The sequence below is a fragment of the Silurus meridionalis genome, chromosome 10, assembly GCF_014805685.1.
Source record: "Silurus meridionalis isolate SWU-2019-XX chromosome 10, ASM1480568v1, whole genome shotgun sequence".
Classification (NCBI taxonomy): domain Eukaryota; kingdom Metazoa; phylum Chordata; class Actinopteri; order Siluriformes; family Siluridae; genus Silurus; species Silurus meridionalis.
The window spans coordinates 3,754,188-3,782,152 of record NC_060893.1 but is presented as its reverse complement, the minus strand read 5'-3'; the positions used below and the strand labels follow the sequence as shown (position 1 = coordinate 3,782,152).

The 27,965-nt window shown below is 40.0% G+C and overlaps 1 protein-coding gene across 1 annotated transcript; it reads right to left on the bottom strand.

Annotated features, from left to right (window-relative positions):
* Window positions 1-27,965, bottom strand: tulp3 (TUB like protein 3). The gene is given in 13 exon segments (XM_046860086.1): window positions 1-4,755; window positions 5,178-5,349; window positions 8,428-8,526; window positions 8,610-8,727; window positions 10,967-11,079; window positions 11,375-11,566; window positions 11,661-11,791; window positions 13,303-13,383; window positions 13,386-13,487; window positions 14,148-14,310; window positions 23,225-23,276; window positions 26,075-26,116; window positions 27,495-27,965. Coding segments are annotated over 13 exon segments (1,452 nt in total). The 5' UTR covers window positions 27,548-27,965; the 3' UTR covers window positions 1-4,621.

Here is a 27,965-nt window from a genome sequence, read left to right as displayed (position 1 = left end):
ACACACACACACACACACACACACACACACACACACACACACACACACACACACACACACAATGGAAATGCACACAAGCCAGAATCACCAGGGTCTGATTCAGAGTTTACAAATAATTCCAAACTCAATGCTAAATCCTGAGTTAAACTGTGTACCGTGTGTGGATTTATCAACTCGAGCCACAATGAGCTTGTTTACTTCAGGGATTTGACCAAATATACTTCAGGATCTACTTTCTGGAACAAACCCTGAACAGGAGATGGATGTGTTTCACGTGTAACACGCCATCACCAAATATTACTTTGTCATTTGTGTTTTCGCTGTAAGAAGGAAATCATTTCTTCGTTTCATTGCATTTTATAAATCTAAAATAACAAGGCACACAAAAGCATTCAGTATCAGATGCATGACCCTGCACACATTCATCTTTCTACACCACAGATCATCAGATCATATCGGCTTCATCGGATGAATCAGATGTACAGAACCATTAAAGCAGAAGTTCTTAATTACAGATGTCAGGAACCAAGAACCGACCTTCACGAATGGGAGCGCATTGTTTCGAACATGAAACACAGTTCTGTTAGTCCTGGGGTGTGGGATCAATTAAAATCATGTTCAATTCATATTTTTTGGTCGGTGAAGGTTCAGCATTTTCGCTCTCTTTCACCTCAGAATGACATGACGGCACTGAAATATACAAGAGAAGTATTTCGGTATTTCTATAACTAGAGGTCGACCGATTAATCAGTTAATAGTTGATTGCTGGAACGATCGGGTCTCTACCGAAGTCCTAAAAGGCCATGCATTATAACACTTTTATTTCTTGTGATCTCAAATTACCGAAAATCGTTTTCTCATAATTACAACTTAATTGATCTGTATATTCAGAATTATTAATAGTTTATAAAAAATTAAGTACTGAAACAATGTTTGTGTCGAGATCACAAGAAAATCAAGTCGTGATAATGAGAAAACAATTCATTTCTTCAAGATAACGGGACAACATTTTTTTTTTTTTTACAACGCATGGCTTCTTAAAACTTCCATAGCTATCTGAAAAAATCCATACAGATTCCTTGCTTCCGGTTCACTGTCATTACGAGAGCGGCCTCTAGAGGCAAATCACCAAGTGCTGTTTGTTTTGACATGAGAATTATATTTATGTATTAATATATTTATTTCATATAGCACATGTTTTCATGATTCAGTACTGTTTTGTTTTGTAATGAAGTTTAATCAGTATCGATTTAAAAACTATCGGCCGATTAATCGGGTTATCGGCAATACGATTCAACCTAGCTATCGCTATTTGCAAAATCCAATCTGATCGATTAATTGGTCGACCTCTAGCCATAAGAATAACCAGTATATATCTTAAAATTACGTGTATTTTGGGATCATTTTCTGCATCTTTGTATATACAGTAATCCCCTGATTTACCGCGGTTCGAATCTCGCACACTTGGTTTATTGCGGAATCGCATTTGCCACATTACTCATTTGTTTGGCTGATTTTCCCGATATCTCGCAGATGTTTTTATGGAGTTTTATGTTGAAATAATGAAATTTATTAATAAAAATATAAGTATTTATTATAAAATGAAGTAAAATGTCAATACAGTACTTTATACATGAAAAAGCATTTTTAGGGTGGCGTCCGTTTATTGTGGTTTTTTGTTTATGGCGGGCGGATTTGGAATGTAACCACCTTGATAAACGGGGGATTACTGTGTTTATACATCATTGGATTGCAGAAGAGTGGGGTATTTTTACTCATTTACTCTGCAATGTTGATCATTTGATTAGTTTAATTGTTAATGGATGTTGTAGGAGAATATTAAACTGGATGTTTGAAATGTTTGGACAATAAAGCGGTCTAATTCACCCGCCTGGGGTACATATAAAAGATGCCATGCTCAGGTCTGCTTACTTTAAAAAAAAAAAAAAAAAAACTCCAACATTTCCATACATTTCAACACAAACAATAAGCTATATTTGAAAACCACAGGAAAAACACTGACAAATCTGCATTTAAAATCAGAATAATGTTTAAAAACGTTATTTTGTGAGCTGTTATTATATAAAAAGACCGATTAAAGCGTAACAAACACCAAAGCACCGATCACACTGATCATCATAGTGATCACTGTCCCTCGGTTAACTGTAAACTGGTTTTACAGCCACAAAGTGCTGATATAAAACAGAACTGAAACGACACACATAACAACACAAAAAAACATCTTCAGATATGAATGATAGATTTCCCTTATACAAAAAAGGACTTTTTAAACAAAGTGACCCCCTTTCTTAAGTACCTCGGGGTACAGTACCAGTTAAAAGTTTGGACACACCTTCTCCTTCCACATTAATACAGAAGAATCCAAACTATGAAAGGTGGTGTATGGAATTATGTAGTAACCTTTGAACAACCCAGTATATGTTTTAGATTTTAGATTCTTCAAAGTAGGTCCATTTAGCTTTGATGACCTGGGATAATTTTAAAGGAGTTTCCAGGTGTTGGGTACTTGTTGGCTGCTTTTCCTTCACTCTCAAACCATCCCAAACTGGATTTAGCTTGAGTAATTTTAAAGGCCAGGTCATCTGATGCAGCACTCCATTACTCTCCTTCTTGGACAAATAGCTCTTTCAGAACCTACAGGTGTTTGGGGTCATTGTCTTTTTGGAAAAGATGTTGAAGATCCCACTAAATGTAAACCAAATAGGATGGCATGTCACTGCAGAATAATGTTGTAGCTATGCTGGTTAAGTGTGTCCTCAATTTTACTTAAAAAACCAACAGTGTCACTAGCAAAGCATCTCCTCACCATCACAACTCCTCCTCCATGGTTCACAGTGAGAACCACACTTTCAGAAACCGACCCTTCACTTGCCGTACATCTAACAAAGACACGATTGTTAGAACCAAAAATCTCAAATTTAGACTCATCAAACAAAAGGACAGTTTTCCACTGATCTATTGTCCAGTCCATGGGTTTCTTGGCCCAAGAAGATCTCTTCTGCTTGTTGTTCTTCTGAAATAATTGTTTCTTTGCTGCAATTAGACCATGAAGGCCTGATTCACACAGTCTCCTCTGTTTCAACAGTGGATGTTGAAATGTTTATCATTTATCTGGGTTCTAATCTAAGGTGCTGTAAATCGTTGGTTTCTGAGGCTGGTAATTCTTCTTATTAACTTATCTTCTGCAGCAGAGGTAGCTCCTATTCTTTCTTTCCTGAGATGTTCCTCATGAGAACCTGTTTCATTATAGCATTTAATGGTTTGGCCATGAGTTTACTGAGATCAAAGCTAAACTGGGCTACTTTAGACAATCGAAAATATAAAACATATTCTGGGTATTTCAACACAATTTTGTTTACTACAGAATTCCAGATGTGTTCTTTCGGAGTTCGGATTTTTCAGCATTAAGGTTCAGTGTTGAAAATAAGTTGTGTCAAAATGTTAAGGAATACAAATGATGTATTCAGGGGCACGGTTTTTTCCTAATTATACTTTTCACAAATGAATTTGAAGCTCTTTAGTCTAAAGGAAGAAAAACATTTTCCAGGCTGGTGATAAAACAACACAGTTAAAAACGTTTCACCAGAGACTGTGTGAGTTTTAGAAGTGATGCAGGTTGAACGTTATTGCTCCACGCAAAAACGTCATTATATCCTTATTAACTCTTCAGCTCTAATTAATTTGGAATACTTTCTTGATCCTACATGGAAATTATTATTTCTTTGCATATCTCAGTAATGTTAGGAGGCTGGGGTCAGAGCACAGGGTCAGCCATGATACAGCACCCCTAGAGGATAAAGAGTTAAGGGCCGTGCTGAAGGGCCCCAAGAGTGGCAGCTTGGCAAGACTGGGCCTTCCGATCAGTAACCAAGAGCCCTAACCACTTAGCAGGCACCTCCCACTTCTTTGCTCTTTGTTTTTACAAGATATACGAGATAGTATCAAAAGTTTCTAGACTAGTTTTGTAACATGCCAACAGATGGCAGCACAAGGCTGCATGCACAGTCACAGGGAGCACCGACCTTCATAATCAATGTACCAATAGACGTCGGTCCTGCGTACCACGTCAGAATTACCACGTCTGCTATTCTGACCACGGGCGTTACCCTGTCTCTCCTCACACGTGAAACAACATAATCGCACTTCCGCGCCCACCCTAATCTACAGATTTGGTTCCTGTGGACTTCAACCTCTTCCCAAAGATGAAGTTCAAAGGTCGCCGTTTTGACACCTTTGCAGAGATCCGGCACGAATGGCAGGTGCTTGACACGCTTAGAATAAGACACATTCCAGAAGTGGCAGGAACACTGGGAGCACTGTATTGCTGCGTAAGGCGACGAAAATAAATAAAGGACTTTCTTGTAAACAGAGCTAGTTTCGAACTTTTTGATACAATCTCATATATTTCTTGTTAGTTTACGTCCCTCCCTTTGGAATGCACAAACTCAGGACTAGGAGCATAGTGGACTTTTAGAACAGAGAAACTGAAAACTAGGGAAAAAAACATTCAAGGTATAGAATGAATGAATGAATGAATGAATGAATGAATGAATGAATGAATGAATGTCAGAAGTGTGTTTTTGCATGAGATACAGATGAGCTACTCGCAAGCCAGTTTGCTGTCAAAACTGGACAGGCCAATAGCAAAGGCTTGCAGTGCACACATGGGGTAGTTGTAATCCAGTGTGAACACATCCTCAGCAACACGGCCAAACTGCATTACGATGTAGTCCGCTAGGGGGAGACACAAATCAGAAAGAAAAATTAAAATATACACAACATTTACACAGATATATTTTCCAGCCATTTGTGGTTCTTCCCCAAACTTTAGCACAAAATTGGAGACACACAATTGTATTTTCCCTTCACTTAAACCAGAGACCCAAACCTGTTCCAGCATGACGAAGATCTGCTTTCCATGGTTTAGAGTAAAAGATCTCCTGCTATAGAGCTTCAAGCCTATTGGGATGAATGTGAACACCAACTGCACCCCCAGGCATCTTCACCTTCCCTCCTACATGAGTACCTGACTTTACTAACACCCCTTTAGTTGAATGAATCTTCACAAATCTCCACAAAATCTATTGGAACATCTTCCCTGAAGACTGCACTTCATTATAACAACAAATGAGGACTAAATGTCGAAGCGTACTTACGATCGTTATCATGGACAATCTGAAAGTTTTTCACAGAAGCCTGCGTGACCCTTCCGTGGAAGTTGAGCACGTAGGACTGTGTATCATCGTTCCACACCGGAGCCTTATTGTGCAACTCGATGAGGTTCTCAAGTGAGTGATTTTGCCATTTACTCAATAAAGATTCCTGATCCTGTTGATATAATAGAGAAACATTTAAGAACATGAATATTAATGAGTCAAATGGAGAAATTAATGGGACGGAAAACAATTTTCTTGAAACGGACAAAATAAATTGTCCTTAAATTGCTACTTGAGTTAGCATATGATACACAGTTGTATATTTCAGCAAAGCCAGATGAGAGAGATCAGCTTAATGTTGAGGAGTGTTTAAAGGACATTAGACAGTGGATGCTTGATAACCTTTTTCTGATCAACTCAGATAAGACAGAAGTACTTTTCCTAGGACCACCTGCTGCTAGAAGCAAACTTTCCGATTACATAGCATCTCTGGATGGTGTTTCTGTCTCACTGTGTTTAGCAGTCAAAGACCGTGGTGTGTTTATTGACCCGAGTCTTTCCTTTGAGGCTCATGTAAATAATATTACCAGGATCATCTTCTTTCACCTTAGAAATATTGCTAAAATTAGAAATATGATGTCGTTACAGGATGCAGAAAAACTAGTTCATGCTTTTGTTACTTCTAGATTAGACTACTGTAACGCTTTACTGTCTGGGTGTGCGAGTAAGTGCATAAATAAGCTTCAGTTAGTCCAGAATGCAGCAGCAAGGGTCCTCACTAGATCTAGGAAATATGACCACATCACCCCTGTTTTAATTAGTCTACACTGCTCCCAATTAAATCTCACATTGATTATAAAATACTACTACTGACGTATAAAGCACTTAACGGTCTCGCACCGCAGTATCTGAGTGAACTTCTGTACCATTATGATCCTCCACGCCTATTTAGATCAAAAGGTGCAGCCTATTTGTTGGTACCTCAAATAATGAATACTACAGCAGGGGGCAGATCTTTCTCTTATAAAGCCCCACAGTTATGCAACAGCCTTTCAATCAGTGTTCGGGACTCAGACACAGTCAAGGTCAAGGTTATGTCAAGGTTGAAAATGTATTTATGTAGTCAAGTCTTTTATTAGTAGATTTTTCTTAGGTAAAGGAGCAGATCTGGAGGGAATATGTATATGGAGTGTTTGGTGAACTGGGATATTTGTATGCTGTCGTCCCCTCACTCTCACACGTTCATTTAGGTTTGTTGACGGTGGTGTGGTGGGTCGTCTCTTATCCCAGAGATCCCTCATGTCTGTGTTACCTTCTGGTTCTCCCTTTTAGTTATGCTGCTATAGCGAGTCTTGCCGGAGTCCAAACTGCACAGTGACATTAACTTTCATACAACAATAGGGACACTTAATAATCCATATCCTTCTCTTCCTGTCACCCTCTTCTCTCTCTCTCTCTCTCTCTCTCTCGAGTTAAACATGCTCCTGAGTTTCCACTGACCACTGTTCCTGCCCCTCCCCCCACCGTGGATCTTTCTACTTCGTCCAGGTCTGCCTATGGATAGTGTTCTCTTCGACTGGAGGCCACTTTCTGCAGCTGGGGACGGTTTCTCATCAGCGCCTTTGGTGGTTCCATGAAATTCCAGAGTAAGAGCAGGCGCTTTGAGGATGAATTTGGACTGTAGTTAATGTCAACAATCTACTACACAGACTCAGGACTACAGTTTGCTTCTGATCACCATCACTGCACCCCGCAATATCGTTTATCTGTAATAAATGGACATTCGTTGCAACCCAGATGAGGATGGGTTCCCTCTCGAGTCTGGTTCCTCTCAAGGTTTCTTTCTTATGCCATCTCGGGGAGTTTTTCCTTCACCACAGTCGCCACCGGCTCACTCATCAGGGACAAACTTACACTTATAAAGAACATATTCATTTTTTAGCACCACATTATCTGTGTGAAGCTGCTTTGAGACACTGTTCATTGTTAAAAGCGCAATACAAATAAAAATGAATTGAACTGAATTGAGCTTTTTTATATGTAGAGTGAGAGAGAGAGATACACACAAGCACACACACACACATACACACGGCAGTCCTGTGGAACCCAAAAAGGGATATCCGTGGTTCGCCCTGGAGGGGCGAGGTCCACAGTCCAAGAATAAACACACCGGAGGATAAGGGGTAATCCGGGGCGCGCTTTGGGGAGAAAGCGCAACCGCAGAGAGGGTACAGAGTCCGCAATGAAAGGCACGCATAAGGACACGTAGCAGCGCCATACATTCAACACATACAATAACGAACAAGGGAGTGAGTGTACGTGAGGAACTTATGTAGAAGCGGGGGTGGCGTGATGATGAGCCCCAGGTGTGCGTGGTTAAGCCTGGAGCTCCAGGGAGAGCGGAGGCATGAGAGCCACCAAAGGGGGTGTGGCAGGTGGATCCCTGACAATTACAAAGTCAAATAACTTTTTACTCAACTACATTCTGTGAAATCAGTCGTTCCATTTATTTATGAGCCGATAAAATCTTCTCAATTACGCTTATCTTATATTCTACTTATCATCAACATACAGTTCAGCGTCAGATATACAGCAAGCAGGACATTTTGAGAAGAATAAATGATGGAAGAAACTCCTGACTCCAACTCGCCACAGCACCCGTGGTCTCATCTGTACGATTTAGTAGTTGAAAAGAAGGTTTGGGTCACTTTAATGGAAATCAATCAGTGTTTGACTCATTAATATCATTTTATTTATAGATCGATGTGCTAAGAGTCACATTAGAGTCTTTTCTTATAAACTGAGTTAATTAAGCAAAGAGTCTCATGACAAGAACAATAATAGGAACATTATAGCCATAATAAATCATAGTACTTTGAAAACTTATGTACATTTAAAGGCAAATACTTTTGTACTTTTACTCAAGTGAAAATTTGACTAAAAAACCGAGGTACGTAACCGAACCGTGAGTTTGGAGTACTGTTAAACCCTTGGCAGACTTGAGATTTCATAGTGATTTCTTTGCACAGATTCACAGCTTTGAAAGCTTCAGTTTTGTCTCATCTGTCCAAAGAACATCTCCCACAAGCATTACGGCTCATCAAGATGCATTTTAGAAGATTTTTCTAGGACACACTCAGTTTGATCACTATAGTACAATTATTTATAGTTTTATTCTAGGGATACTATGAAATATGTCTGTATATTCACATAAGGATGTATTTTTATCAAAAAAATAAAAACCACTCACATTCGTGGGACGAACAGGAACACGCTCGAAGTTCATGTTCATGCCAGGGATGATGACGGTCATCTTGCGTGGGCCTTTGAAACCAAGTACATTGGTTTCCTACAGAGAAAGCACACAACACCGAGGGTCATACAGCTACATTTCTGGACTGTCTAAAACAAGACACACGTGTCAGAACTCACATAGCAGATAGCGGCTAGTTCCTGCCGTGTGTTGCTCTCTTCCAGCAGAGCTCCGGAGTTCTTGCTGGGGTTTGTGCCGTTATCATAGACGGTGAACTTCGTTCCCATAAGATTGGATCTAAAGGTAAGCGGTGGAGACAATTAAATAATAAATAAAACAGAATATGAAAATTCAGATTTTATGAAATTTTTTATTAAATGATCATATTTTTATTTTAAAAGTCATATTTTTGTCAAAATATGATTTTTAATGGCACGTTGGTCAAAAAAAATGTGAAACAGATTTACATAAAATTATGCTAATAAATAAAAAAAAATTTTTTTAATAATAACTCAAATTTTTCATGAAAAAAGTAATATTTTTGTCAAAACAATTTATTTCACCTTTTTTCTTTTACGTTCACTTTTTACAGTTTTTCTTGAAATTATGTTTAAGAATATTAAAATTCATAATTTACAAATAATTTACATTAAAAAAAGTAAATTTTAACTGACCATGATTTGACATGTAAACTTGAAATTTTCTGTTCACTTACTGCACTTTTGAACATAACAGGTCTACACATAAATGCAGAATGGAGCTAAGACATGGAAAATGTCAGGTTATACACAGTCACAGTGCATAGAGTGGTTATAACAGTGAGCAGGCTGAAGTGATTACTTCCAAAATTCTAACATTATGATTTCCCTTACAGAAATAGAGGTCGAGGCCCCGATAGTTGATCACTGGAATTATCGGCAAAAATCCACACCGGTAGTTTTTCTGGCTTCAGGATCGATGTCATTACAAGAGCGGCCTCTAGAGGCGAATCACTAATGCCATATGCTGTTTGTTTTTACACGTCTGACTGTGCGCTGCACAGAGAGCGCAATATTGTGTTTAATACATTTAATTGAATAATTAGATAATTATATTTATTAATGAATATTTTCATTAATTTCCTTTAGCACATTTTCATGATCCAGTGCTGTTGGTTGATTTATCGGTTATTAGCAAGTACGTTCCAACCTGGCTATCGGTATCGGTTAAATCCGCTGATGCACAACAAAATAATAAACTAATCTAGCATTAGGAGAATACATAAATAGGATAGGATAAATACATTTACTGTTACAGAGCAACACCCAATAAAAAAATATTGGGGACCCCTAGTGTAGGAAAATGTTATTATACCTTAGAGTTTTTCCTCTTTTACTGAAGATTGTAGAAATCTTTATTCCCACTACAAGATTCAGATCTTTAATGACTTCCAAAAACAAGTGAGGTTTGTGTGTCCAAAAACCTGAAGTGAAAACATGACCGTTCTACAATGGGTTTAACCAGAGTAGTGCTACATAAAGCCCTTTCTGTAAATCTGAAAGATCTCAAACTAGCTGGTTGTTTTTTTTACCTTATTCTACCTTTTCTCGCTCTCCTTCCTGCAGAGTTATCATGCACTTTTCTTTAATGCCCCCTAGTAGTAAAGGGTTGTACATGAATAATTCGTTCATTTTGAACGAGTCTTTAATGCGTTTCAGAAGAAGAAGTTATTTTAAATAGTAATTGATTCATTTTGAATGAATCTCTAATGTGACTCAGAAGAACTAGTCATCTCAAAAGAGTTGTTCGTTGATTTGGAGCAAGTATTTTATGTGACTCAGAAAAACGAGCAGTCTCAAATAGTAATACATTCATATTGAACAAGTCTTTAATGTGACTCAGAACGAGTCTTCTCAAAGAGTGATTTGTTGATTTGAAACGATTCTTTGATGTGACTCAGAAGAACGAGTCGTCTCAAAGAGTAATACATTCATATTGAACGAGTCTTTAATGTGAGTCAGAAGAACCAGTTGTCTCAAAGAGTGATTGGTTAATTTTCTACTGAACGCTCATGAGCAAAGCATCGCAAAATCTCTGTAGGTTATGAACAGGTAACAGAATTGAGTAGTTCATCTCCCCACTCTTCAGGTCCGAATCGTTCATTCTTTTATTACATGAATCCCAAATATAACGCTATGCAGTCATATATACATTTATAAATAATTGGAACTATAGTTAAAGTTGGTGCATGTAGACGTGTTGGGGATCTGCTTATTGAAAATGTAACATTATTTATTTCTGATTAAAGGCATTAAATAAACTAAAAAAAAAAATCATTTTGATGAACTAGATAAAAAAAAAAAATGACTAAAATGATTCGATCTTTTCATCACTGCCCCCTAGTGATCAAGATGCTTACGTACAACCCTCTCGGCTTGCTGCGGTATTCACAAATACGCCGTTGTGGAAGTATAAACCCGGCATGAGAAGCAGCTGTGCTGATATGGTGACAGGCAGACAGAAAGCAATGTTTGTTTAGGCAGAAATAAACACGCACCTCAGTTTTCCCACAAAGCTCTCGGCCTCGCGAGACAGATCTGTGGCATCTACTGATATCAAATAGTTAGAAGTCTTGCTCTTTTTCCTCTTTCGGCCAGCCAACAGGAACAACTGAGAACGACAGGAATGTAGATAAAAGATGGAGACAGAAAAAAAAAACCTGCAGTTTATATTTAATTCTTTACTTGATTTTATTCAGTTTTTTTATTTATTAGATATTATAATAAGGTGTAAATAAATACATGGAGGACTTGCATGGTGTGATACATAGTGTGATTTGGACTATTAGGTTTGAAAAAGCCTAAAACATGTTCTGGGGCCAAAAATAGATTCATGTTTACACAAAATGTTGAATTAATGAAGTGTTCGGGCTATGTGTCGACCCAAGCACTCTGCACCCTCTGACCTTCTTGCCGTCCTCTCTCTCCAGGTGCATGAAGTAGGTGGGGTATAAGCCGCGGTCCATTCCCTTCTTATCGCGTGTAATACGGCACTTTACTGTAACGCCACGTGGGGCCGGTCTCAGCACGAACTCCTCCGGGTTGTCCACTTCAACAGAGGGACCTTCTGCTGTAGGTGAGGTCGCAGTCACACACTCCTAATGGGAGCATATGTACGTGTGAAAACACATCAGTGCAACAACAGAAACCCGTGCGTGTGTATTAAAGTGTGTACGGAGTTTGAGGCCTTACTGTATTGGACTTGGTGCTGGATGCCGAGGCAGGACGTGTGGACTCGGTATTAGGGGAAAGAGACCCGGCTCCGTCTTCATCCTCATTATCATCATCACTGACTTCATCGTAGTTCACGCTGTCTGGGAGTCCTGGTGAAAAAAATATATAAATAAGATCAGTGAAATTCTTGGGTATGTGCCACAACTTATCTAACCTTCTAACCAATGGGTCTTCAACCAGGGGTCGGTGGCGGGACTGCCGGGGGTTCCATAATTAATGTCGAATCACAAATAAATGTTTGAAAAAATATATATAAACATGGGTAAAAACATCAAAGGTAATATTTTTCATTTTTAAAATAGTGTTACAATTAAAGTTCTTTTAAAATGGAGTGAAGTTCATGTAAATGTAAAATCGTCCACCTGACAGTGATACGATCTGATTTCAATTAAAAAAACAATTCAATATGGTGCAGAGCAATGGTTCGCTTTTATTCCTTTGGTTCAGACAGACAGCAAATCATCAGTTTAATCAAATGCCTTCTGACTTCTAAAGCATGGCCCTTTCACAAACGCCTTTGTAGTGCAAAAACAAAAAAGTTGAAATACAACCAAAAGTTCTTTTCCTGCCCTGTCTCCAGGAAGATGCGGCTCTACCTCTGCCATGTTAATCTGTATTCTACGTGACTCTCAGGACACTCCTTGGTCTCCGTAGTGTTGTGATACGTCATATTCACGTATTATTGCTGCCTCGAGAAGCGAGGAGAAATCGATCGACATAGAAAATATTAGTCACGTTCTAAATAATACTAGAACAGCGCATCTTCTAAGAATGCTAAATGAATAAATCAATGCATCACATCGTTAACTTTTATGTGAAATCTGAATCTTACCATCCCTAAATACACACTGTTATAAAATGAGGGCTTAAGTCATTAATCTGTAATGTATGGGTTCAGGTCATAAAAAAACTTTCTTTCGGCTTCTCCCAGTAGGGGTCGCCACAGCGGATCATCCGCATGTTTAATTTGGCACGTTTTTACGCTGGATGCCCTTCCTAACGCAACCCTCCCCATTTATCCGGGCTTGGGACCGGCACTGAGAGTGCACTGGCTTGTGCAACCCTAATGGCTGGGGTTGGTTCCCTGACCGGGGATCGAACCCGGTCCGCAGCGGTGAGAGCACCGCATCTAACCACTAGACCACCAGGGAACCCTCTTTCTTCCGGCTTCTCCCATTAGGGGCCACCGCAGCGGATCATCCGCATGTTTGATTTGGCACATGTTTTTACGCTGGAGGCCCTTCCTAACGCAACCCTCCCCATTTATCCAGGCTTGGGACCGGCACTGAGAGTGCACTGGCGTATGGGTTCATGACACACAGGAAGAAAACTAAACAACGAGGGATGAGTTCATGTTAGAGACCTCCGGGGGGGCGGAGTTCAGCTCAATGCTGTTGGATTTTACCTATGGTGTGCGGTAATTCAGGATTCGTTGCCCTCAGAGAGACAGCGTTGGGTAAATGACAAGAGAGCAGAACTTACAGAAAGAACACTCTAAACTAAACACTAGAGTGTAGACAGTACAAGGCTCATAGCCAGAAGCAGCCAGTGTGTGTTTGTTTTGGCTCGGACAGTGTACTGTATGTAACTCTGTACTCACCCCGTCTCTGCAGCAGCGTGTGAATGTCTGTTTTAGGTTCCAGCAAAGTTTCAGTGTCTCCGTCTCTCTCAGGCTCCTCGAGGGAGGAGGGGAAGGCTTCTGTGGCGAGCTGACCGACTGCACTTGGATCTTTGTACTGAGATCAGGAGCTTCTGAACCCAAAAAAGCTGCAGGTCCATCAATACCTGCTGGAGGACAAGCACCTTTGAACACTTTTTTTGTGCTTCCGGTGATGCTGGAGAATAAAGTTAGTGCCAAAACACGGCCACGCAGACATTAGAGCTAAAGGTTTATGCACCCTGACCATTACACCCATCGACACTTCTTCCCCAAACTGCTCTGATTTTATATGAGGCGGTATCAAAAAGTTTCGAGACTTGCTCTGTCTACAAGAAGGTTGTTTATTTTTTCTAGGTTTACACACTTTTACCTTCAAAATAGTCCTCTTGCACAGCAATACAGCACTCCTAGGATTCCTGCCACTTTTAGAACGCGTCCTGGAAGTCTTCTTTTCAAAGTGTGTCAAGCACCTACTGTGATTCGCGCTGGATCTCCGCAATAGTGTCAAAATGGCGACCACTGAGCTTCGTCTTCGGGAAAAGGGTTAGTCTGCAGGAGCCAAATCTGGTGAGTACGGCAGATGCGGAAGTGATATCACGTTGTTTCAGGGCAGAACACACGTGGTCAGAATAGCAGATGTTACAGAGGTTAAAGCTCCCAACGTCTTTTGTCACACTGACTTATATAGGTCGGTGCTCCCTGTGACTGTGCAAGCAGCCTAGTCTCGAAACTTTTTGATACCACCTCGTATTCTCCCTCTGCACGTTGATGCATTAGATCCTTACCATCGAAGATCACATCGTTGGTGATGCTCAGACGGGAATCAACAAGTAGAGCTTGTTCCTCACTGCGGCGCGGCCGACTGCGACGTGGCCGAGCTTCTGGGTTCGGCTGCACCATCAACGGCTCTTGCCGCTTTCTTCGCTGTTTTTGCTCCAACAACGCTCTCTGTGTTTAGGTAAAACACAGATACTTGAAGAGTGAACTACAAATTAGAGGCTTTTTCAGACCTCAAAAATGCAGGAGCAAATACTTTGAAACACCATCGCGAGACACAATAATATCGGAAAGAAAACCAATTCTTTAGTTTCTACCATGTGTGAAATTCGGACAATAGAGTGGAAATTCGGATATCATTTTCTGATGCATATGGTCAAGATTTTGTGGAGACCAGACCATAAGATTGGTACAGAGCTGTTTTCCACACCTTTTTCAGTATGTTTTTCATGTTATTATGCAAGAAACTTCATGGTATATTTTGATGTTTCCAGTTTTGGAAACTCCCAGAGGTTTGCAACCCTTAGAGGTAACAATAGCAATTAAACTGGTATCTATAAAGTTACAAAGCATAGAGAGTGTATATAAGTAGTTTTTTGAGTTAAGGTTAATATCATAAGAGGCGTCCTGTATTGTACAGTTTTAAATTACCATCTGGATGACGATATTGTGTTCCTAGCTGCTCGAAAAACAGGTCAAAATTATCTTTTATAGCCCAAGCAATTAAATTCTTAATCCTCTAGTGGTAAATGATGGTCAGCTAGACTGGTTATTTTAAATCAAATGTATCAGCGTTGAATTAATTAATTTATTTATTTATTGAAATATAAATAAAGTATGCTGCAAACATACTTTTCCTACAGGGATAAATTAACTGAACGCAATGAGAGGAAAATGTGCATGAACATGGTCCTGGGGACACAACTTTTAACGAATTGCCAGTGTAAAAGTCATCATGAGCCACAAGGCTGTTTAATGGTGGAACAGAACATGACTTGTGTATCCCAACCCCCAGCTGTGTTTGAGGTATTGCCCTATTCATATTTTCAGCAGGAATAACCTGCCCTGTTTTTATGTCGTTACAAGAACAAAAGCTATTTACCAGTAAAAACTGTTTACAGCAAGTATAGACACAGCCCCAAACTGCAGCACCTCAGAAAGAACCATTATAAAGCTAAAAAAAGATAATAATCTAATAGAAATACCAGATGACCCACATGGCTGTGATCACAATAGGATAGGATATTCTGCAGTCGAAAGGATGCAGCAAACAACATTACCAATAAACACACACACGCATATTAACTGTACTCACATTTTGTACTCAGAGCCCGTATTGCACTAATACACAATATAACCATCTCGTTGCAGTAAAACTGAGTAAAAGACCTTATTAATCACACATGCTAACTGGTAGTGGTTCTTTCCAAATATGTGTCAGAACCACGAGCACACAACCGTTTTGAATGCTTTACTGGAACTAAGAAACTCAAACAGTGCCCTAGAATGACAATGTTCCTGTACACTAGGCAAGTGCCATGAAGACATTAGGAGTCGGATGATTAATCGGTTTTGCAGATTAATCAACACCGATATTTGATTGCAGGAACTATCAGCAAAAATCCATACAGATAGTTTTTCCAGGTCGCGTCTGAGAAGATACACTGTCATAATACAGTACGAGAGCGGCCTCTAGAGGTGAAACACTGACACCACGTGCTGTTTGTTTTGACACGTGAGCTTGCGCGCTGCACCTCATTCATATCAGTTCATAGTGCGTTAACAAAAGTTGCCGGATAAAATGAAAGGTAACACAAACAATTTTGGAAATGTTAAAATTAAACAAACCATTTCTCATTAATTTGCTTTTGCTTTATCTTTATATGCCTTTACAAAAGCCAGAGCATTGAAATTATTAAAAAAATTATTTTTGTACCTTACGTTTAGTACTATTTTACATGGTGTTATGTTTATTTTAAATCCAGCATCCATTTTAAAATATATCCTTTGATTAATCGGTTATTGGTAGGTACAATCCAACCTAGCTATGGGTATCGGTTAAATCTACTATCAGTCGACCTCTAGAAGATATATTGTGTAAAGGTTGGACTGAAATAACTCGAGTGTCCTCCACAACCCCACTGAACACTAAAGGCCTCCACACTCAACATCAATGTCTGATCTCACTAATGCAAGATCCCAAAATCTAGTAGAAATTTTAATGTTATTAATGAAGGAATATATCTGGTATAAAATTTTCCAACAAGCACATGGAAGCAATGGTCAGGTATCTATTAGAAATCTTGTGCATCACCATAACTGAGGCATCTCGATGCATAGAGCACGACATGACATATTAAAAATACATATGAAGCAGCTACCAATACAATGCGATACAATTCACCCTACTATGATGCAGTGCGATCAGATTTCCATTCCATTCAACACAATGCAATAAAAAGCGATAGCAACAATTTGATGCTCTGCAATTCAGTACAGTACAGATTTTTCTTTGGTTCGACCAAAACAGCAAATCATCAATTTAATTAAGTGCCTTATGACTTCTAGCGCAGGGCACTTTTACAAACAGGCCTTTGCAAAAAGAAATAAAAAGCCAGATGTTCTTTTCCTGTTCTGTCACCAGGAAGATGCAGCTATACCTATGCCATGTTACTCTACATCAGGGGTCACCAACCTTTTTGAGAGCTACATCTTGGGTACCGATTAATGTGAAGGGCTTTCAGTTTGATACACACTTCTGAAATAACAAATTTGCTCAATTTACCTTTGATTACATGTTATTATTAATAATTAATGATATTCATCTATATCTAGTCATCTATATTTTAATAGTGTCGTTTTCAAATTCACACTAATGCAAGTGAGATTTAAAAAAGAATAGCAACCAAAAAAATGAAACGCAGCTAACTGGTAAGTGGCGCTATGGTGAGCTATTTTTAGAAAAGGCACACGGGGACTCATGTGGTCCTTGCGGGCGACCTGGTGCCCGCGGGCACCATGTTGGTGACCCCTGCTCTACGTGACTCTCAGGAAACGCCTCGGTCTCCGTAGTGCTGTGATCAAATATTGCTCCCAAATTATCGGTCACTTTCTACGTAATAAAAGTATAGCGCATCTACTAATAGATAGAGCGGGCAGCCTGGCCAAACTGAACGATCAGGGGGAGAAGGGCCTTAGTCAGGGAGGAGAGAGGAGAACCTTCCAGAAAAACAACCATCTCTGCAGTCTGGCCTGTATGGTACAGTGGCCAGACGGAAGCCACTCCTTAGTAAAAGGTATATAATGGCCCAGCTGGAGTTGGCCTAAATGCCAAGCGTAAAGTTTGGAGGAAACCAGGCACCGCTCATCACCTGGCCAATATCATCCCTACAGTGAAGCATGGTGGTGGCAGCATAATGCTGTGGGGATGTTTTTCAGTGGCAGGAACTGACCTCTGCTCTACATTCTATGTGACTCTCAGGAGATGCCTTGGTCTCCGTAGTGCTGTGATCAAATATTGCTCACAAATTATTGGTCACTTTCTACATAATAAAAGTATAGCGCATCCACTAATAATTTTACATGAATAATATGTTAAAAACAATGCATCAGAATGCAAATACCAACTTGTATCCGATGCATCACACAGTTAACTTTTATGCTAATGCATTGATGCAAATCAGTGAATCTTACCATCCCTAATATATACAGTATGTACTTCGGGCCAAATATTGAACATACAGTTACATTTGGAACAGATGTTTCTGTATGTCGTTTATGGTCATTTAAAATGATACTCGAGAAGGTAAAATGTTTGCATTTGATCCTACCTATTGCTCATTTCAGTTTAGAGCCTCCTATACTGCTGAGGACGGATCTGCATTTATAGTTTAAAGATCACCATTGGATTGATGTAGATTGATTTTTTTTAAATGGATAGCCTGAAGTTCAGAGCTGCTCAAAACCATTTGCGCTCAGGACTCGATCAATGGAACCAAAAGAAAATCGTTAATGCCTCTAATGCTCACACACAACACACTAACACTGCCAAACTTAGTACCAAGGTTTGGATGAGTTGCTACCGTGTTACAAGGATGTTCTTGGAGTTATTAACTGTGCATTTTGCCTTTTAAGAGCCACTAAATTATCTTAACACACCGTGATTCAGAAAACATCATTTCCACACCTGCAGCAGGTTCAGCTAATTGTTAACATTTGTGTTACACAAACATGCCTGAATATTGTCTTTTGAGGAGGAGGGAAAGAAAAAACAAGTGATGGTGATTATAGAGAGAGAGAGAGAGAGAGAGAGAGAGAGAGCGCTACTGACAAGGAAAAACATTTAATGATCTGATATACGGTTTTGTTTTTTGTGTAAATTATGGAGATACATTAGCTAATGAGTCAAGGAAGCTCTCAGAAATGCTTCAGAGTCTTAAAATAAGCACCAAAATACATTGATCCATATCGGTGCATCAGCATAAACATTGCATCGATTAAAAAATTGTGCATCTGCTTTTTATACAAGTTGCCATTTGTATCTCGATGAATCATTTTTAACATACTTGCATCGATAAAAAACAATTTATTTATATATAATTATTAGTAGATACGATTTCTCCTTGATTTTTAAGCGAGTTCTCTAAGTTCCACTGCAGCTACATGAATATGACGTATCACAACACTACTGGAGACAGAAGAGAAAAAGAACATCTGGTTTTATTTAATCTTTTTTTTTGTTGCACTACAAAGGCCTGTTTGTAAAAGAGCCATGCGTTAGAAGTCAGAAGGCACTTACTGTATAGAGCATCCGGAAACTATTCACAGCACTTCACTTTTTCCACATTCTATGTTACAGTCTTTTTCCAAAATGGATTAAATTCATTATTTTCCTCAAAATGTTACAACCTATACTCCATCATGACAACATGAAAGACGTTTGTTTGAAATCTTTGCAAATGTATTAAAAATAAATAAATCACACAAGTATTGCCATGACACTCAAAAATTTTGCTCAGGGGAATCCTCTTTTCACTGAACATCCTTGAGATGTTTCTACAACTTAACTGGAGTCTACCTGTGGTAAATTCAGTTGCGTGAGCATGATTTGGAAAGGCACACACGTGTATTTTTAAGTTTGGAACCGCCAGGACTCTTCTTAGGAGGGGGGCAGCCCGGCCAAACTGAATGATCAGGGGGAGAAGGGCCTTAGTCAGGGAGGAGAGGAGAACCTTCCAGAAGAACAACCATCTCTGCAGTCTTACACCAGTCAGGCCTGAATGGTACAGGGGCCAGACGGAAGCCACTCCTTAGTAAAAGGTATATGACGGCCCACCTGAAGTTGGCCTAAATGCCAAGCGTAAAGTCTGGAGGAAACCAGGCACCGCTCATCACCTGGCCAATATCCTGTTTTTCAGTGGCAGGAACTGGGAAACTAGTCAGGATTGAGGGAATAATGAATGCTGCAATGTAAAGAGGCATCCTCGATGAAAACCTGCTCCAAAGCACCCTGGACCTCAGACTAGGGCAACAGTTCATCTATTACCAGGACAACGACCCTAAGCATACAGCCAAGATAACAAATGACTACATTATTACTGCATGTCTTCCCTTTACCACATCCATAAACCTCCTCCTTGGTCTTCTTCTTTACCTCCTTCCCGATGGCTCCATCCTCAGCATTCTCCTCCTGATATACCCCATGTCCCTCCTCTGCCCATGTCCAAAGCATTTCAATTTCGCCTCCCTCACCATGTCTCCAAAATGTCCTAAATGCGCTGTCCCTCTAATAAACTCAATTCTAATCCTGTCCATCCTCGTCACTTTCAACTTTCATCTTCAGCTCTGCTACCTCCAGCTCCACCTCCTGTCTTTTAGTCAATGCCACTGTCTCTAAACCATACAACCTCTGCCAACCTCTTTCTCCTTATGCTTTCCTGCACTTCCTTGTTTTTTTATTTGTAATACATTTGCAAAGATTTCAAAACACACTTCTTTCACATAAATAAAGCGCTTAGCACCATATTTTAAGCATCATATTGTGATTTGTGATGAGAGTAGGGAGCAGGTGGAGAAGAGCCTGGAGAGGTGGAAGTACATGCTGGAGAGAAAAGGAATGAAAGTCAGTAGGAGTAAGACAGTGTACATGTGTGTGAATAAGTGGGATGGCAGTTGCAGTGAGAAGAGGTGGTAAAGGTGGAGCAGTTTAGGTAACTATTTAGGTTTAGGAATTCCCAAAAGGGGTGGGTCTCCATCCCATTATGGATTTGCAGAAGCTGAACAAAAACCTTAGAAAGTTCAAAATGCTCACAATAAAAACTTTATACAATGTTATTAGTCACAGAGACTGGTTTACATCAGTAGATCTGAAGAACGCTTAATTTCATGTAAGTTTATATCCTGCACACAAAAAAATTACTCAGGTTTACCTGTTAGGGCACAGCCTACAAATGTTTTGACAGTTACTTTCGGCTGGCATTAGCCCCAAGGATCTTTACTAAATGTATCGAGGCTGTGCTAACACAGCTAAGAACAGCAGGTCTCAGACTGTCAACCTGTTTGGACGCTGTGCTCCATCACCGTAGCAGGCGGAGGTGGATACAAATCTGCTGGTGTCCCATGTAAAAGACAAAAGCTGCTTAGTGCCCACGCAGGAAATAATTTATTTGGGTCTCAGTCTAAACTTAAACCTCAGGTCCATTTGTGGTTGTTGCTCCCTGTCATCCCATTGAAACTGTTGCAAATGAGAGAATTTTAGTGCTGGACAGTAGTGCTGGACAGGTGATTGTGTCATCACTTTGCCACTGGAAGAATTCGCACTTTTCTTGAATCAGGGACCCTGCTGGGAGCTGTTTCTCTCAGAAGAGTAGTAACAACAGATGCGCCCCTCACGAGTTGGGGTTCAGTGTGCGAGGGCAGAATAGCAAAAACGAAATGGCGTCTTGCTACAGAATGTGCACATACACTTCCTTGAACTGTTTATAGTGTTTCTAGAATTTAAACTTTCCCTGCAGTTTCTTTGGAATCACCACGTTTTGGTCAGGTCAAACAACAACGCGGCAGTGGCATATTCACAGTCTAGCACAAGAACTCATGGTGTGGGGCATGAAGCATTTTCATTTATTACGGGCGACTCGAGAATCCCGAGAGTCCCGAGAATAATGAATGCAGGGGAATCTCCTGTCCAGGGGGAATCCCCTGTACGGGTAGTGGACTCTCCACACTCAGGTAGTGAAACAGTTGTGGGTGAGGTGTGGACAAGCTGAAATACATTTCTTCGCCTTGCAAGAAAAAAAACCACTGCCCTCTATTCTTTTCTCTGAGAAGAGACGGTGCACCTATGGGTTTGGATGCTTTGGCTCACCCGTGATAAATGTACTGCTTTACTCATTTCCTCCACTGAGTTTGTTCTTTCCAACGCTAAAAAGAGTAAGAGCTCCTTCGAACTGGCCAGGGAAACTGTGGCTGACATAAATAATCCAGCTCCTGGACGATCAGCTCGGCCTCTTCTGTTGTGAAGGAAGAGTGCATTAAGCAATTTTTCACCCGGCACCAGAAAAAGTGGGTCTCTAGGCCTGGATTGTGTCTGGATAGAGGTTGAATTTAAGTGTTAGAGGTTTGCCTCTGAGGGTGATTGAAACAATAAAAAATGTGAGCGCGGCTTCAACGCACTCTGCATGTGATAGGAAATGGAATGTATTTGAGCTATGGTGCACACATAGGCAGACTGTCTCTTTTCACTGTTCGGGGGTGAAGATGTTTTCTGCAAGAACTTTTAGATAAGGCAGAGCCATCTCGACTGTTAAGGTTTATCTTGCCGCAATTTCTGCATGCCATGTGGGGATTGACAGGAATACTATAGGATCTGTCTGTGGTCCTTAGTGCACTCTCGATGCGGTTTGCTATAGATTCCTCACGAGTAACTCTCAAGACTAGTTCAGCATTTGTCCGTAGAGTGAGCGAGTCAGTTTTCGCTTATAGACAGGTGGATTTACTGGCATTTTATCCGCTCAATTGTTTGTGCCCTGTCCGTGTGCTGTGTTACTATGTGAACAAGATGAAGAGATTGAGACAGCATAATCAACTATTTGTTTCATAGACTGTTACTAATAAGTGTAAACCTGTTTCCCATCAGCCCCTGTCCCACTGGTTATTGGAAGCAATTATATTGGGTTATAATAGCATGGGTCTTCGTCCTCCATAAGGGCTGAGGGCTCAGAGTGCCCGAGGGGTGGCCACCTCTTGGGGGTCGTTTAAGGGTGTTTTAATTAAAGACATTTGTGTGGCAGCGAGCTGGGCTTCATCATACACTTTTTTCAGATATATATATTAGAGCTTGCAGTCCATATATTTTTCAGATATATATATATATATATATATATATATATATATATATATATATATATATCTGAAAAATATATGGACTGCAAGCTCTAATATAAGATTAAACAACCAGGTTTCAATAAAAGACCAATAAATTACAGTTAGGTTGTATTATTTAGTCTCAAAGTGAGGATAAATGTATAAACTTCCATATGGTACCATTTTAATTGTTCTACCGTACTTTGTCTAGAAGTTACGAGGCATCATGTTCATTGGACACCCCCACTCGTATGCAAATATACTCGCCTGTGTATAAATAATTATAAACCTTTATTGTGAAATAGCTTTAAAATTGAAGCCAATCCGCACCTTTTCACCTGTTTTCTAATTCATCTAAAAAAATATGTAAGAATTAGCACATTTTATCTCGGAGGTCAATTTGTAACAGATAGATTTTTAAGGTAAAATGAATAAACCTTCCAGTCTACAAAGCTAAATAAACACAATTTATTGGATATTCCACAAATCTATCTCATGCTAATATATATGTAATCTATGGAAATATTTATTTTTTATACTGTTTTATGTTGTTTGATGCTGAATATTTGCTGTTGTTTGCAGTAGTTTGCCGGTAGCTTAAGTATTTCATTGTAGCTGCACATGACTAATAAACTTGAAACTTGTACTTGAGGGGGAACATACACTACAGTGGTGTTAATACTTATCAAATCAAAACCGTACATAAAATATCAGTCTCTCTCACCTGCTTCTCCAGCTTCTGCTGTCTCAGACTGTTGCTCTCATCATTTAGGGAACTGCAAAACAAAAATAAATTGTTACAATTAAAGAAATGATTAATAATGTAATAACATTATAATATAGTATTGAAGACCAGGCTTGGTTCTACTACCGGCTTGAAACACAGAACACAGACGCCACACGAGGACAGATATCTCTGCATTCATTAAAGTTTCAGACCGGCTGGGTTTCAGGCGGCTTCATCAGGATCAGTAACCAAAAAAACTCTGAAGCATTAAAGTGTCTGTGGTATAGACTTCAGTCTTCCAAATAAACGGTAAATAAAATAATAAGATAAAGATTTAAATGCAGTATAGGGACCTTTTTTCCTTGTATAATTAGCTCTACTATAATGCAAAGTCTTTCCAGTAAGTTTTGGGGTGTGATTTTGGGGATTTGTGATCAACTACAAAAGCATTAGTGAGATCAGACATTGATTTTGTTGTAGATCTTCTTCTTTTACGATTGTGGGCTTCCAGCAGTGTGGGAAAAGATCACATACTGTTTTATTATACAGTGGAACCCGATTATCTCGCCCTCGGTTACCTCGACAACCCTATTAAGTCGACGTTTTTGAAGTGGAACCGCCAAATTCTCGCTTTTTCTAAGTATTTTTTATCGGTTATGTCGACTTTTTTCATGTCGCCGGGAAAGCACCTGTCCGCCGAAGGGGGCCGAAGGGGGCGTGGCAGGTGGATTCCTGACAGATAAACATGTACTGTATGTAAATTTTTATAACATGCCTTCATCAAACAAATCGCGGCAACGCTGTTGTGTAAAAAAAACCCTTCAAAAACACGTGCATGCACATTCTCATTTATTAACGCACATCATGTACATAAAGAAATTTCAAGTACGTTAATATATTGCCGCCATTTTGATTTTCGTTTATCTCGATCATTGGTTACCTCGATGCTTTTTGGCGACCCCCTAGGACATCGACATAACCGGGTTCCACTGTATATAAAAGGTGGGATAAGGTGGTTTTGAAAACTTACACACTATCACCTATAAAACAGTCCCCTTGCACAGCAATACAGCGCTCCCAGCGTTTCTGCCACATCTGGAATGTGTCCTGGAGGTTTTTTTTTTTCTTTGGAAGAGTCAAGCACCTTCTGCGATTCGAGCTGGTCAAATTAGCACCAGCTGCACAGCTCCTGATGTACACAGGATAATTTTTTTGGCACACTGAATAATGAAGGTCGGTGCTCCCTGTGACTCCCCGTGCAGCCTTGTGTTGCCATCTGTTGGTGAGTTACAAAACTAGTCTCAAGCTTTTTGATACCACCTCGTATTGCCACAACATATTTCACCCGTTACACCGTGTAACAGACACTGTCTTTCGTTAAAGCCTGTGTAAAGTTCATTACTTTCAGTGTAGACACCTGCGGCTTATAGACAGGTGCGGCGTATTTATGTTCAAAATAAAAATCTTTGACAAATTCAGTGGGTGCGGCTTATATATGGGTGCGTTTAATAGTCCGGAAATTACGGTGACCTGTATTTGAAGTTAAAAACTCTATAGAAACAAACTAAAGACATGTTTACAACCAGTGTTTGCTGATATGTTGGAGGCAGGCAACTTCAGATTCTAGAGAGCGGTTTGATTGGACAGATGTGTGAGAGAGTGTAGGCTGTAAATTAATAAATGCAGGTAGCCCCCGAGTTACAATGGTAACGACTAACAATTTTTCAATCATACGATGATGATAGCGATACGACAAAATCACATTCCGCACGGCAAGCAAACATAAAAGCGTATGCTCACGATTTGGTGAACATCCACTCACCCGCATCCGGCACATACAAATATATTGTACAGTTTATACAATACAGTAGTGTAAATTGCTCCGTTTTGCTAAATTGTGTACTTTGTGAAGAACAATTTGCATTATACTACACCATACTGATCACTCTTTTAGATTCCTGGTTAGGCTAGGCCATGTCTTGACATCGGATCGCATTTCCATCGTAAAATGGAATACCCGTATTTACATGTTAGCTTAAGGCTAACATTTTCTTATGCTGTGCGATTTTTTATAGTCGTTTGCGCTTGTTGGTTTCAGACCGTACGAACTTGATCCCCATGCCACACTGCAGGATCTCGGTTGTCATAATGATAGCCTGTACGACAAAAACTGAAACACACAGGAAAAAGACTCGCTAATGGTCGCTAGAAGCAAAAACAGAGAAAGCAGAAACTTTTGTTTCGAATTGTGTTCATGACCCGCCTTAAAAAAACGGCGTACAAACACTCCTTTTCCCTTTATTACTTAATACGTTTTTCTACTTGATGTACTCGTTTCCACATTTCCCTGAGGTGGTTTGAAGTCCATCGTAGGAGAAGTCACACTGCAGGAAAAAGTCTGAAAACTTTGGATGCTGCCAGAAATCCTTCAAACGTCGGTGAACAAAGTGGCGATCAATGACTACAGATTTTGCCCTGGATTATAGGAATCTTGTATTTTCAAAATCTTAATTTTGGTGGAGTTTGAATGGAGACTTTAAAAAGTATGAAGTACAAATATAAAAATGTATCCTAACAAATAGTTCAGTGTCTTTAAATGGGCACATTTCAAGCTCCAAAACCCAATTCCAGTCATTTTCCAAGTTTATAACAGGATCTGAAATCTAAGCTACTTGCTGATCGAGATTCTTTACGCATTGTTCAAAAAAAATAATAAATTATGTACAATTCCTAAAAATACTTAAACACTTCAGAGGTAATACTTCAACTGAAACTCACAGGTAGGATGTGTGATAATAAACTGTCAGGTAAGCAGATGTAAAGGTAGTGAAAGTGCATCTTCCTCACCTGGCAGTGGCGGTGGAGGAGAAGCTGTTTGAGCTGGAGGGTCTTTTGTTCCCCGAGGACATAACATGAAAACACAAAAAAAAATACAATAAGATTAGCGAGGATGCAGTGAGGCTTCGTTCTAGCAGGATGCAAGAGATCATTGTGTACCTCTCTGAGTTTCGCTGGGAGCCCAGCATGCTGCCTTGATTCGGCCCGAAAAACAACACGGTGCTGTGCGTTGACTTTAGGCTTCGTTGTATGAATGTTTCATGGAGTGTGTGTCTGACACGGAGGACACAAACCTCCTTCTTGTGACACCTACTTGGTCACCATGGATACGTACGCAAAAAAAAAAAGCCATAGCCCTCACCCGCCCTCAGCCTCAAGAAATACAGCTTAAACACACACACACACACACACACACACACACACACACACACACACACACACAACACTGCTAAAATACTAAACAATGCACAATCGTTGCACCGACAGAAGAGTGTGAGTTCACCTGATTATTCTAACATCCAAAGTGAACTGCATTCAGTGGGAACTATTTAGCATAACAATCTACTCAGTAGATCTGACCCAGATACTGCTGTTTTAACATGCATGTTAAAACAACAGTGTGAGAAAAAGAGGGATGTATACATACATACATACATACATACATCGACATATTCTTAATTAGCTGCACCGCAGAAATTTGTATTACATCATCATTTCATCATGATCTCAACTAGAGTTCGCGGATTCATCATTGCTTTTTCCATCAGCATCGATTGCTGGAACTTTTATCCATATTGATAGTTTTTCCGGGCTTTCGGTCCGCTGTCGTTACGAGAGTGGACTCTAGAGGCGAACCAATGACGACGAGCGCTGTTTGTTTGTACACGCGAGACTGTGCGCTGCAGGGAGAGCGCTATATTATATTCATAATTCATTAACAATATAATTATTAATTCATATATCCACATTTATTTCATTAGCACATTTTTATGATTCAGTACTGGTTTTTTGTTTGTAATGAAGTCCAGTATTATTTAACATGGAATGTTTTTTTTAATCCAGTATCCATTTGAAAATCTATCGGTTGATTATTCGTTATTGGCAAATACGATCCAGACAAGCGATCGGTATCTGGCAACCTCTAATATCAACATTAGATGGAGATATCACTCAGCCCTGGGGCTGGATCACATGCTGTGAAAGGAAGGAATTGTCCATCATCACTGCTGACGTGAGAACATCATAACACACACACAATCACCAAGTCAAAATTCTCATCACAGTACAGAGACGCTTTGACTTCTGCTTCAGCACTTCAAACCCGAGAAAGCTTTTACATCTGGCGAGAGTAAAGAGCGATACCCAAAGTAGAACGATTGTTTGGAACAGCTACAGTACCCAAGGTTGTGTGCAGGTTGTAGGTGTGTACCTGTAAGACCAGCGGCTGTAGATGGGCCGAGACGACGTGTTCAGTGAATCCATGGTACGCGTGAGTGAGTTTGAGTGAGTAGAGCTGTGAGACGAGCAGATCAGACAGCCTCACCTGCACTCAGGTCGTCACCTCCTCCCTGCTTCCTCATCCTGCCCCCTCCCCTGAGCCCTGGCCATCACTATGGCAACAAAACCTTTCAAACATCCTTTGGACACCCAGGCCTACGGTGAGCAAACAGCACATGGGAGGAAAAAAGCCCTCAATCACCCCCGAATCCCATCATGGGAATGACAATCATCTATATTTCATCTACAGTGGGATAAAATATTAAACCAAACTCTCTGGCAGATTCCTGACAGTATTAACGCAGCTTTTAGTGTGCCGTCGAAACACACCGGTCTGATCTAACGGAGCATTTCGTCCGATGTTGTTCTCATCATCGACATCTAATAAGCAACGATTCCATCC